Source organism: Pongo pygmaeus, chromosome 16 (assembly GCF_028885625.2).
Source record: "Pongo pygmaeus isolate AG05252 chromosome 16, NHGRI_mPonPyg2-v2.0_pri, whole genome shotgun sequence".
NCBI classification, from domain to species: domain Eukaryota; kingdom Metazoa; phylum Chordata; class Mammalia; order Primates; family Hominidae; genus Pongo; species Pongo pygmaeus.
This window is the reverse complement of record NC_072389.2, coordinates 82,841,676-82,854,895: the sequence shown is the minus strand read 5'-3', so window position 1 is coordinate 82,854,895 and position 13,220 is coordinate 82,841,676. Positions and strand designations below refer to the sequence as shown.

General features: G+C 42.1%; 1 protein-coding gene across 50 annotated transcripts in view; it reads left to right on the top strand.

Annotated features, from left to right (window-relative positions):
• PEAK1 (pseudopodium enriched atypical kinase 1) overlaps nt 1-13,220 on the top strand; it is a 319,366-nt gene that overhangs the window by 281,032 nt on the left and 25,114 nt on the right. For all 50 annotated transcript variants that reach the window (XR_010123829.1, XR_010123828.1, XR_010123827.1 and 47 more), the window contains one exon: nt 5,474-6,219. Coding sequence is in view for 47 of the 50 variants with exons in the window: in XM_063652409.1 (XP_063508479.1) it covers nt 5,474-6,219 (746 nt within the window). In the remaining 3 variants the exon portion in view is untranslated. The remainder of the gene's footprint in view (nt 1-5,473; nt 6,220-13,220) is intronic.

Genomic DNA, 13,220 nt, shown 5'->3' with positions numbered 1-13,220 from the left:
GTAGGCCTTTGTCATCATTGTCACTGTCTTCACATGGTGTTTTTTCTTATAAGGACACCAGTCATACTGGATTAGGGCCCACTCTAATGACCTCATCTTAACTTGACTACATCTATAAAGACTTTATTTCCAAATAAGGTCACATTCACATGTACCAGGGGGTAGGACTAGTAATATGTGTGTTTGTGTCTTCGTTTTTAGCAAAAAAGTGTATTAAAAAAAAGTTTCGTTTAAATAGGGAAAGATTTGTAGCATAAAGACACAAAGAAAAAACTTTTTTTTTTTTTTTTTTTTTGAGACAGAGTCTCGCTCTGTCACCCAGGCTGGAGTGCAGTGGTTATGATCTCGGCTCACTGCAACCTCCGCCTCCCAGGTTCAAACGATTCTCCTGCTTCAGCCTCCTGAGTAGCTGGGACTATAGGCATGCGCCACCATGCCTGGCTAATTTTTGTATTTTTAGTATAGACACGGTTTCCATGTTGGCCAGGCTGGTCTCAAACTTCTGGCCTCAAGTGATCCACCCGCCTTGGCCTTCCAAAGTGCTGGGATTATAGGCATAAGCCACCGTGCCTGGCCCAAAGAAAAAATATTTGGAAACAGTGTACAATGTATCTTAAGCTAAGTGTTATTATAAAAGTTAAAATTTATAAAGTTAAACAAAATTTAAGTTTATAAAGTCAAAAAGTTAAGTAAGCTAAGGTTAATTTATTATTGGAGAAAATTTTTAAAATAAATTTAGTATAGCCTAAGTATACAGTATATATAAAGTCTGCAGTAGTGTATGGTAATAATATGCAAGGCCTTTACATTTACTCACCACTCACTCGGTGACTCACCCAGGGCTACTTCCAGTCCTGCAGGCTCCTTTCATGGTAAGTGCCCTATGCAAGCATACCATTTTTTATCTTTTATACTGTATTTTTACTGTATCTTTTCTACATTTAGATACACAAGTAGTGTGTTAGTCCATTTTCACGCTGCTGATAAAGTCATACCTAAGACTGGGCAATTTAGAAAAGAAGGAGGTTTATTGGACTTACAGTTCCACATGGCTGGGGAGGCCTCACAATCATGGTGGAAGGCAAGGAGGAGCAAGTCACATCTTATGTGAATGGCAGCAGGCAAAGAGAGAGCTTATGCAGGGGAACTCCTCTTTTTAAAACCGTCAGATCTTGTGAGACTTACTCACTATCATGAGAACAGCACGGGGAAGACCTGCCCACATGATTCAGTTACCTCCCACCAGGTCCCTCCCACAACACGTGGGAATTCAAGATGAAATTTGGGTGGGGACACAGCCAAACCATATCATTCCACCCCTTGCCCCTCCCAGATCTCATGTCCTCACATTTCAAAACCTATCAGGCCTTTCTTTCCAACAGTCCCCTAAAGTCTTAACTCATTTCAACATTAACTCAAAAGTCCATAGTCCAAAGTCTCATCCGAGACAAGGCAAGTCCCTTCCACCCATGAGCCTGTAAAATCAAAAGCAAGTTAATTACTTCCTAGATATAATGCGGGTACAGTCATTGGGTAAATACAGCCATTCCAAATGGGAGAAATTGGCCAGAACAAAGGGGCTACAGGCCCCACACAAGTCCGAAATCCAGCGGGGCAGTCAAATCTTAAAGTTCCAAAATGATCTTCCTTGACTCCATGTCTTGCATCCAGGTCATGATGATGCAAGACATGGGTTCCCATGGTCTTGGGCAGCTCCATCCCTGTGGCTTTGCAGGGTATAGCCTCCCTCCCAGCTGCTTTGAGGGGCTAGCATTGAGTGTCTTTGGCTTTTCCACACACATGGTGCAAGCTGTCAGTGTATCTACCATTCTGGGATCTGGAGGACAGTGGCCCTCTTCTCACAGCTCCACTAGGCAGTGCCTCAGTAGGGACTCTGTGTGAGGGCTCCGACCCCACATTTCCCTTTCACACTGCCCTAGCAGAGATTCTCCATGAGGGCCTGACCCCTGCAGCCAACTTCTGCCTCAGCATCCAGGTGTTTTCATACATCCTCTGAAACCTAGGCAGAGGTTCCCAAACCCCAGTTCTTGACCTCTGTGCACTCACAGGCTCAACGCCACATGGAAGTTGCCAAGGCTTGGGGCGTGCACCCTCTGAAGCCACAGCCTGAGCTCTACAGTGGCCCCTTTCAGCCATGGCTGGAGTGGTTAAGGTACAGGGCACCAAGTCCCTAGGCTGCACACAGCAAGGGGACCCTGGGCCTGGCCCACGAAACTACTTTTTCCTCCTAGGGCTTCGGGCCTATGATGGGAGGGGCTGCCGTGAAGACCATTGACATGCCCTGGAGAAATATTTCCCATTGTCTTGGGGATTAACCTTCAGCTCCTCGTTACTTATGCAAGTTTCTGCAAATTTCTGCAACCAGCTTGAATTTCTCCTCAGAAAAATGGTATTTTCTTTTCTATCGCATTGACAGGCTGCAAATTTTCTGATTTTTTGTTTTATTTTTATTTTTATTTATTTATTTTTTTGGAGACGGGGTCTCACTCTGTCACCAATACTGGAGTACAGTGGCATGATCCCGGCTCACTGCAACCTCCACCTCCGAGGTTCAAGTGATTCTCCTGGCTCAGCCTCCTGAGTAGCTGGGACTACAGGTGTCTGCCACCACACCCAGCTAATTTTTGTATTTTTAGTAGAGACAGGGTTTCACCATGTTGGCCAGGCTGGTCTCAAACTCCTGACCTCAAGTGATCCACCCACCTCAGCCTCTCAAAGTGCTGGGATTACAGGCATGAGCCACTGCGCCAAACCAAATTTTCGGAACTTTTATGCTCTGCTTCCCTTATAAAACTGAATGCCTTTAACAGCACCTAGGTCACCTCTTGAATGCTTTGCTGCTTAGAAAATTCTTCTGCCAGATACCCTAAGTCATCTCTCTCAAGTTCAAAGTTCCACAAATCTCTAGGGCAGGGCCAAATTGCTGCCAGTCTGTTTGCTAAAACATAACAAGAGTCACCTTTGCTCCAGTTCACAACAAGTTCCTTATCTCCCTCTGAGACCACCTCAGCCTGGACCTTATTTTTCATATCACTATTAGCACTTTTGTCAAAGCCATTCACCAAGTCTCTAGGAAGTTGCAAACTTTTTCACATTTCCCTGTTTTCTTCTGAGCCCTCCACACTGTTCCAACCTCTGCCTGCTACCTAGTTCCAAAGTTGCTTCCACATTTTCGGGTATCTTTTCAGCAACACCCCACTCTACTGGTACCAATTTACTGTATTAGTCCATTTTCACACTGCTGATAAAGACATACACAAGACCAGGCAATTTACAAAAGAAAGAGATTTATTGGACTTAAGAGTTCCACATGGCTGGGGAGGCCTCATAATCATGGCAGAGAGCAAGGAGGAGCAAGTCACATTGTATGTGGATGGCAGCAGGCAAAGAGAGAGAACGTGGCAGAGAGCAAGGAGGAGCAAGTCACATCGTATGTGGATGGCAGCAGGCAAAGAGAGAGAACATGTGCCGGGGAACTCCTCTTTTTAAAACCCTCAGATCTCATGAGACTTATTCTCTGTCACGAGAACAGTATGGGAAAGACCTGTGCTGACTCAGTTACCTCCCACTGGGTCCCTCCCACAACATGTGGGAATTCAAGATGAGATTTGGGTGGGGACACAGCCAAACCATATCAAGTAGTTAGCATTGTGTTACAGTTGCCCACAGTATTCAGTACAGTACCATGTTGTACAGGTTTGTAGCCTATAAGCAGTAGGCTATACCATATAGCCTAGGTGTGTAGTAGGCTGTACCATCTAGGTTCGTGTAAGTACACTCTATGATTTTTGTGTAATGATGAGATTGCCTATCTCTCTCAGAACTTATCCCTATCATAAGCAACACTTACTATTACAATCCCAGATTATATTGGTGCTTACCGTTGACATGCTGCCAGGACATGATTTTAACAAAACAAACCACCACCCCTATTCATTGTCATCCTCAGCACCATCCAGTGCCTTCTACTCTATATGAACATCAGTAGGAGAATGTATGAGTTTCCTAGGACTGCTGTAAAAACGTACCACAAATGGGTGGCTTAAAACAACACAAATATATTCTCTCACAGTTATGGAGGCTAGGAGTCTGAAATCAAGGTGTCAGCAGGGCTGTGTTCCCTCTGAGACAGTGGGTAGATTCCTTTCTTGCCTTTGTCTGGCATCTGGTAGTGGCCATCAATGCTTGGTATTCCTTAGTCTGCACCTGTGTCACTCCAGACTCTGCCTCCAATGTCATGTAGTGTTTTCCCTCTCTGTCCTGTCTTTACATGGTGTTTTTTCTTCTTATAAGGACATCAGCCATATTGGATTAGGGCCCGTCCTAATGACCTCATCTTAACTATTAAATCTACAAAGACTTCCAACAGATCACATTCATCGGTACCAGGGGTTAGCACTTCAACATACCTTTTTGGGGGATATAATTCAACCCATAACAGAGCCTTATAACTCTGAGATCTTGAGTAGAGACCTCATTTTAATAACAGGACTAATTTGTAATAGCCTTTATAGAAGTTTCATGTATATTTTTCTGTCTTTAAAAAATAATGTGTTCTCTCTGTTGTACAATAAGCCCTGAAGGTATATTCAGACACACGTGTGTTTTATCTTTTTCTAATCATAAATGCTGGAAACTAAGGACAGATGAATTGTTCTCTAACTAGGGCTTATAAAAGATGTTGAAAAATAGTATCTCTCAAATCACAATGTATATGCCCACCAAAATAAAAGAGAATCACATAAGAGTTTGGGAATTAGTGTTCAGAACAGAAGTTGACTGCTCGTATACACTGTTCCCCTTACCACAATCACAGTAATCTTTTACGTAGACCAGTTTAAGCAATGTCAGAATCCATCTCTATAGTAAAATAAATAGCATGGCTTTTGAAATTGTATTCATGTGTTGGAAAGTGTTATATGCATGACAAGTGCTATATATAATACAATGTAACTTTGGAATAAAAAGAACAGAATAGTATCTTCTGAGCCCCTGTCTAATGGTTGCATTGCTAGTTTCAATTCTGTTTGTAATAACGCTCCCAAGTATTTTCTTTATCCACAATGCTATCATCTCTACTCTGTCACAATCCAAGTATATTCGAGTGTCTGTCATCCCTCAATATTCTGGTGTGGTGAATATAGCACTCTAAAGGGTAGGACTGGAGAATCTGGTTTCCTTTTTGAAAACAAAACTCATCACCCAAACCAGTGCCCTGTTCCTAGACAGGGCCAAGACATTATGCATATTTGTTGTTCCCACTAAGGCTTGGATACTTCAACGTTTAGGTATTTGTTCTTTGGTTGTTCTCTTTTCCCATTTTGAACTAAAGAGTTGACTTATTCTTACATTCTCATGGCTACCTCACTCATTTCTGCTCAAGTTTCAGTTATAAAATTAGATTGAAAACTTTACTTACTCTTTTCTTTTTATTGCTTTAAAAACAATACAGGGCAATCTAGAGCAGCCATGATACCTCCCAAGCAGCCACGACAGCCCAAGGGAGCTGTGGACGATGCCATCGCCTTTGGAGGGAAAACAGACCAAGAAGCACCCAATGCTTCCCAGCCTACACCACCCCCACTGCCAAAGAAGATGATCATAAGAGCCAATACAGAGCCAATCTCCAAGGACCTCCAAAAATCCATGGAAAGTAGTCTCTGTGTCATGGCTAATCCCACCTATGATATCGACCCCAACTGGGATGCCAGCAGTGCTGGTTCTTCCATCAGCTATGAACTCAAAGGACTGGACATTGAGTCTTACGACTCCTTGGAAAGGCCTTTGCGCAAGGAGAGACCTGTCCCCTCAGCAGCAAACAGCATTTCCAGCTTAACCACTCTCAGTATTAAGGATAGATTTTCCAACAGCATGGAATCCCTCTCCAGCCGGCGTGGGCCCTCTTGCAGACAGGGCCGAGGCATCCAGAAGCCGCAGAGACAAGCACTTTATCGAGGACTTGAGAATCGGGAGGAAGTAGTGGGTAAAATCCGAAGCCTTCATACAGATGCCTTGAAGAAACTGGCTGTTAAATGCGAAGACCTTTTCATGGCTGGGCAGAAAGACCAGCTCCGTTTTGGAGTGGACAGCTGGTCAGACTTCAGGCTAACCAGTGACAAACCATGTTGTGAGGCAGGTGATGCTGTTTACTATACTGCTTCATATGCAAAAGATCCACTTAATAACTATGCAGTCAAGGTAAGAAAATATTATAAATCTCATGTTAAGTCTTAACCAGTACATTGTTACTGGGATGGATTCATTCTGCTTTTCTCCTTTCTTTCCTTCATTCCTCCATTCAGCAAATTATTGAGCATCTACCTCTTACCAGATACTAGATTAAGCAGGGGGCTTATTCATTATTTAGAGAAAACAGATATGTAACTTAACAGAATTACAGCAGTATACTGCATGCAAAGATAGAGGTAAACAAGAGTTCTATGGGATCTTGGAGGTACCTTAACCCAAACTCTAGAAGTCAAAGAAGTCTTTTTTTTTGAGATGGAGTTTCACTCTTGTTGCCCATTGTGGAATGCAATGGTGCAATCTCGGCTCACTGCAACCTCCGCCTCCCAGTTTCAAGCAATTATTGTGCCTCAGCCTCCTGAGTAGCTGGGATTACAGGTACCTGCCACCACGCCCAGCTAATTTTTGTATTTTTAGTGGAGATGGGGTTTCACCATGTTGACCAGGCTGGTCTCGAACTCCTGATCTCAGGTGATCCTCCCACCTTGGCCTCCCAAAGTGCTGGAATTACAGGCGTGAGCCACCGTGCCCAGCCAAAGAAGTCCTTTTAAAGTAGGTAACCTGGCCAGGCGTGGTGGTTCATGGCTATAATCTCAGCACTTTGGGAGCCCGAAGCAGGTGGATAGCTTGAGCCCAGGAGTTCGAGACCAGCCTAGGTAATGTGGTGAAACCCTGTCTCTACAAAAAAAATAGAAAAAATTAGCCAAATATGGTGGCTCATGCCTGTAGTCCCAGCCACCCAGGAGGCTGAGGTGGGAGGATCACCTGAGCCCAGGAGGTCAGGGCTGAAGTGAGCCATGATCGGGTCACTGCACTCCAGCCTGGGCAACAAAGTGAGACCCTGTCTCAAAAAAAAAGTAGGTAGCCCTTGAGCTTTGCTTTTTGCAAGGGCTACCTATAAATATGGGGTCTGTTATGTACCTTTCACTGCATGTTTCTGTCTTTTTTTTAGGCTGGAGTGCAGTGGCATGATCATAGCTCACTGCAGCCTCAGGTGTGTGCCACCACATGACTGATATTTTTGGTTTTGGTAGAGATGGTGGTCTCACTATGTTGCCCAGGCTGGTCTCAAACTCCTGGCTTCCAGTGATCCTCCCACCTTGGCCTCCCAAAGTGCTGGGATTACAGGCATGAGCCACCATACCTGGTTTATGTTTCTGACTTTACCCTTTACCAGCTAAGAAATGCTTGTCTACCTCTGCTCTGTAACTCCTTTGCTCCCTAGAGAAACATTTTTATAGAGGAGGATAACTAATGTTTATTGATGTTCCTGGAACTTTATTTTTGTTACGTAATTTAATCTTCACATCAACTTTATGAGATTAAGATCTTTTTCTCCATTTGACATATGAGGAAAATGAAGCTCCAAGAAGTAAGCTGACTTGGTTAGGATCACACAGCTAGCAAGTGGTAGAACTAAGTTTTTTGTTGTTGTTTTTGTTTTGTTTTGTTTTGTTTTGAGACGGAGTCTCGCTCTGTTGCCAGGCTGGAGTGCAGTGGCGCGATCTTGGCTCACTGCAACCTCTGCCTCCAGGGTTCAAGCGATTCTCCTGCCTCAGCCTCCCGAGTAGCTGGGACTATAGGTGTACACCAACATGCCCAGCTAATTTTTGTATTTTTAGTAGAGACGGGGTTTCATCATGTTGGCCAGATGGTCTCAATCTCTTGACCTCGTGATCCGCCCACCTCGGCCTCCCAAAGTGCTGGGATTACAGGCATGAGCCACCATGCCTGGCCAGAGCTGAGTTGTAATCACAAATATTTCTGACTCCATAGCTGCATTTTGTCCATTGTGCCACTTATCAATTTCTTACATGTAGATTGCTTATTTCAGATAACCCACTTCTTCAAGGCAGCTAAACTCTTGACATCAAGAATTCTTGCCCAGTTACATTCACTGTAACAGAAAGCCATAGGTTTCATCAATATAATAAAGTGTGGACTTTGAAGTCCAAAAGATTTGGGTTCAGATCCTGGTTCTGCCTCTTAGTAGCTTTGTCAATAATGGCACCCATCTTATGGAGCTGTTGTTTGGTTAAAAGAAAACAAAATGTAGCTAATAAGTGTTCATTTCATTCACTACCCACTAGCTTCTTCCCTAGGTTACTTTAAGAGAGGAACAATCTTTGAGCCTCAATTTCCTCCTCTTTCAGATGTTTACAGTGAATGTAGGATCAAGTGAGATAATGCATGTGAAAGGTTTTTGAAAAACACAAAGCCCTATATGTAAACTTAAGGTAGTGTTCTCCATTCCTGTAGTCCCTTTTTACTGATTCTATTCACTGGTTCAAAACCAATTAACATATCTAAATGACTTTTACATGTTAATTTGGCTTAGAAAGACCAGATGGTATCTTAGCAAATTAATGGATAAAGTAAACGATTGGCCTTACCTATCAAGACAGAATGTATGTTTGAAACAGACCTTCAGCTAGCTACCCTCTGCAGTTAACAGTATCTACACCAGTTGACTGTCTGATGTCACTGGAAGAATAACCCTGTGCTCCAGCCCACACTTTTTAAATTAAACTGAGGGATAAACTGTAAGGAAGGGGATCTGGATTCAAGTTAATACATTACTATTGAGTTTAAAAAGGCATTTTGAGATTCTATATAGCACTTAAGAGCTGTTATATAAATTGAGGTTATGGTGCCTTATCTATCTTGGGCCCTTATTGCTGCAAAATCACCAATGCAGGATGAGTACCTGTTTCAGAAAGGGACATTGAACTATCTGTTCTTTCAAAACAATTGAGAAGTAGGGCTTGACTAACTTTATGTATTATTGCCATGGAATCTTGTCTCTTTCCCAAATCAGTGGTCTGGTATTGAGTTCTTTGCTTATAATGATGTAAAACCAATCTCCAAAGAACAGGTGGCAAGTGGTTATATACTAGGAGTTGTTGGCAGGTTTGGAAAAGGATATTTTTACACTAAATGCTAAATATAAATGTCTCTTTTAAGACCCTCTGGTATTTCCAGAAGTGCCCAATTGATTGTACTATTAGGGCTCTGTGAACCCTGCCTTTGCAAAAGACACTAACAGTTGGCCCACACAAACAACTTTTTCTGTTTATCTTCTTAAATTCCATTCCCATACTAAGGGAATTTAGAATAGTCTAAGGGGTGTAACTGTCTCTTGAAGATACTAAAAGTTCTTTAAAATGTTGCAAACAAAAAGTCAATGGTAGACTGGGCATGGTGGCTCACGCCTGTAATCTCAACAGTTTGGGAGGCTGAGGCAGGCGGATCACCCGAGATCAGGAGATGGAGACCAGCCTGGCCAACATGGCAAAACCCCGTCTCTACTAAAAATACAAAAAAAAAAAATAGCCAGTCATTGTGGCGGGCACCTGTAATCCCAGTTACTCGGGAGGCTGAGGCATGAGAATTGCTTGAACCCAGGAGGCGGAAGTTGCAGTAAGCTGAGGCACTGCACTCCAGCCTGGGCAACAGAGTGAGACAACATCTCAAAAAAAAAAAAAAAAATCAATGGTAGAATTTAGCAATTTGAAAGCCAAAGGATACCATCCCTCCTCCTTAAATACCAAATCCACTGCAGTCATAGAGTACTAATTGTATGTTATTTTAGTTTGCTCAAGTTGCATAACAACACACCATATTCTATATGACTTAAACAACAGAAATTTATTTTCCCTATTTCTGGAGGCTAAAAAATTCAAGATCATGGCTCCAGCTTATTTGCTTTCTGGGGAGGGCTTTCTTCCTGGCTTACAGACAGCCACCTTCTCTTTGTGTCCTCACATGGCAAGGAGTGAGGGAGAGAGGAAGGAAGAGAGTGCAAGGCAAAGGCTATGCACTGGTATCTCTTATAAGGACACCAGTTCTATTGTATCAGGGCCCTATGCTTATGACCTCATTTAACCTTAATTACCTCTTTGTAGGTACTGTCTCACATTGGGGGTTAAGGATTCAACATACGAATTGGTGGTGGGGAACACATAATTTAGCCCATGGCACTCTACCTCTAACCCATCCTGCCTCAGAATATCTGTCCTTATAGCATGCAAAACACATTCTAACAGCTCCAAAAGTCTTATTTATGACAGCATCAACTCTAAAGTCTAAAGTCCAAAGTCTCATCTAAATATCATCTAAATCAGATATCGGTGAGATTCAAGGTATGATTTGTCCTGAGGCTCTCCAGTTGTGAAACTGTGAAACCACAAGTTACATGCTTACAAAATACAATTGTGTATAGCCATAGGATAGATGTTCCCATTCCAAGAGAAAGAAATCAGAAGGAAGGAAGGAGTGATAAATCCCGAGCAATTTCAAAACCTGGCAAGTCAAGTTCTATTAAATCTTCAGCCCAAGAATAATCCTCTTTGGTTTGATACTCTCCCCTGCCAGCACACTGGGGTGGCACCATCACCACCATGGCTCTGCATAGTGGCCCAATACTGAGGCACTGGTCATGGTTATCCTAGCCTGCCAGATCTCAAGAGGCAGCTTCACCCTTTGAAACTGAGGATGAAACAGCCTTGCCTACTGGTCCTTTGGTGGGAAAAGCAGCCCTGATGTTTCTGTATCACTTTCAGGATCATTCTTCCCTTTCCTTGAAGAACAGTACGTGTTTGCAGCCAAATAGCTCTCTAGGCTAGTCCTGTAGAATCCAAGTTCAGTAGCCTTCCTTTATTTTGTCCCACTTTGTCCCTTTTAATTCAAACTGACAATGTCTTTGCTGGTATAATCCCATTATTATCCCTGACTTGTGCTGAGATGGCTGGTTAAGTCCATAAGTCATATCCATCTTCTCTTTATCAAATAGTTGTTTAGCCACACCCTTGGTATTCTCTTAGAACAAGCTTTCACTTTTTTTTTTGTTTGTTTTTTGAGATGGAGTCTCACTCTGTCACCCAGGCTGGAGTGCAGTGACACGATCTTGGTTCACTGCAGCCTCCATCTCCTGGGTTCAAGTGATTCTCCTGCCTTAGCCTCCCAAGTAGCTGGTATTACAGGCGTCCATCACCATGCCAACTGATTTTTGTATTTTTAGTAGAGACAGGGTTTCACCATGTTGGCCAGGCTGGTCTCGATCTCCTGACCTCAGATGATCCACCCGCCTCAGCCTCCCAAAGTACTGGGATTACAGGCATGAGCCACCATGCCCAGCCTCACCATTTTCACAGTATGGATAGACTGCAAATTTTCCAAGTCTTCGCATTCTGGTTTCTTTTTGCTCAACAATTCCTTTTTCAATTCATCTCTCTCCTTTCACATTTTACTATAAGCAGTCAGGAGGAACCAAGCCACTCCTTCACTTTGCTTAGAAATCTCAATTTCATCTCTTGCAAGTTTTGTCTTCTACAAAACACAGTCCTGCTAAGTTCTTTGCCACTTTATGACAAGGATTCCCTTTCCTCCAGTTTCCAATAATGTTCCTTGTTTACTATCAGAAACCTCATCAGAATCACCCCTAGCATCCATATTTCTAGCAACTGTCTGTTCATGGTTATCTGGGCTTTTTCTCACATGCATCTCAAAACTCTTCTAGCCTCTACCCAATTCCAAAGCTGCTTCTACCTTTTAAAGTATTTTTACAACAGCACCCCACTTCTCAGTATCAAAATCTCATTCTGCTCAGGCTGCCGTAACAAAATACCATAGACTGAAAAGGATAAATTTATTTTCTCACAGTTATGGAGGCTGGAAGACCCAAGATCAAGGTTCTAGCTGATTTGGCTTCTAGTGAGGGCTCTCTTCCTGGCTTACAGATAGCCTCCTTCTCACTGTGCCCTTACATGACAGGGAGAGAGAGAGGGAGAGAGAGAGAGAGAGCAAGAGAGAACACAAGAAGCATGTGCAAGCACGCCCCAGTGTCTGTTCTTAGAAGGACACTAATCCTGTCACATCATGGCCCCACTCTTATGATCTCTTTTAATTAATTACCTCCTTGTTAGCCCTGTCTCCAAAATACAGTAACATTGTAGGCTAGGGCTTCAATATATGAAGAGTTTGGGGAGAGAGACAATTCTGTCCATAGCAGATATCATGTTTGTCTTTGTTATAAAGTAAGTGGTTTTAACTCAGGACTTTTCCTGGATTTGAAGGTTTTCCTCTTTCATATTTATTCTAATCTTCATTCAACATGATTAGCTTTATTATTTGTATTGGTCTTAAATGAAAAGGCATCACAGCACTGAATAAAGAGCTTTGGAGTCAGCTGACCTGGGTCCAAGTTCTGAAGATATCACTGTGTATTTTTATGCAAGTCATGCGCCTCTCTTGGTTTTCACATCAGTATATATTAACTGCCCTATTTACCTCAGATGATTGTTATAGTACATGTGTTTATGTAGTGAAACAGTTTTATAAACTGTAAAGTACATATAAAATAATGCATTATTGTTATTAACAATAATGGAAAATTGATTGCTGCTCAACATTTTATAGATCACTCACTATTATTCTTTCTTAACATTAGGCTTTGGCTTGAGCATATTTAGATAGGTTCTGCACTTAGGTATTCTTTCTCGTTACTTCAGAGATGTAAACATCTTTGTTTTTCCTTAAAATTATGAGAGAAATCTACAGACAGCTTCAAGAATTTAAATACTCCCAAAAATTGGAAACAAACTAGGTACCTTATATTAAGGAACCAATATAATAAATTATGGCACATAAGTCCAATGGAATGTTTGTAGCTGCTAAAAGCAGTAATTATGAAGACTATGTAAAATTATGAAAAACATTTTTTAAATGTCACATGAAAGTAGCAGAATACCAATAACATGATCATAACTTTAAGAAAATTGACCTACAAAATGGTAATACTCAAATAATTCCTATGTTAAGGTGGTAACAGTTATTTTGATTAGTTAAAAAATGATGTCCTAATGTCTTTTCAATTAAAAAAACAAGAATCAGAGATTCTGGATCATTAAACACTAAGCTTATTTAAAACAGGTATCCTTAGTTATTCATCTCTG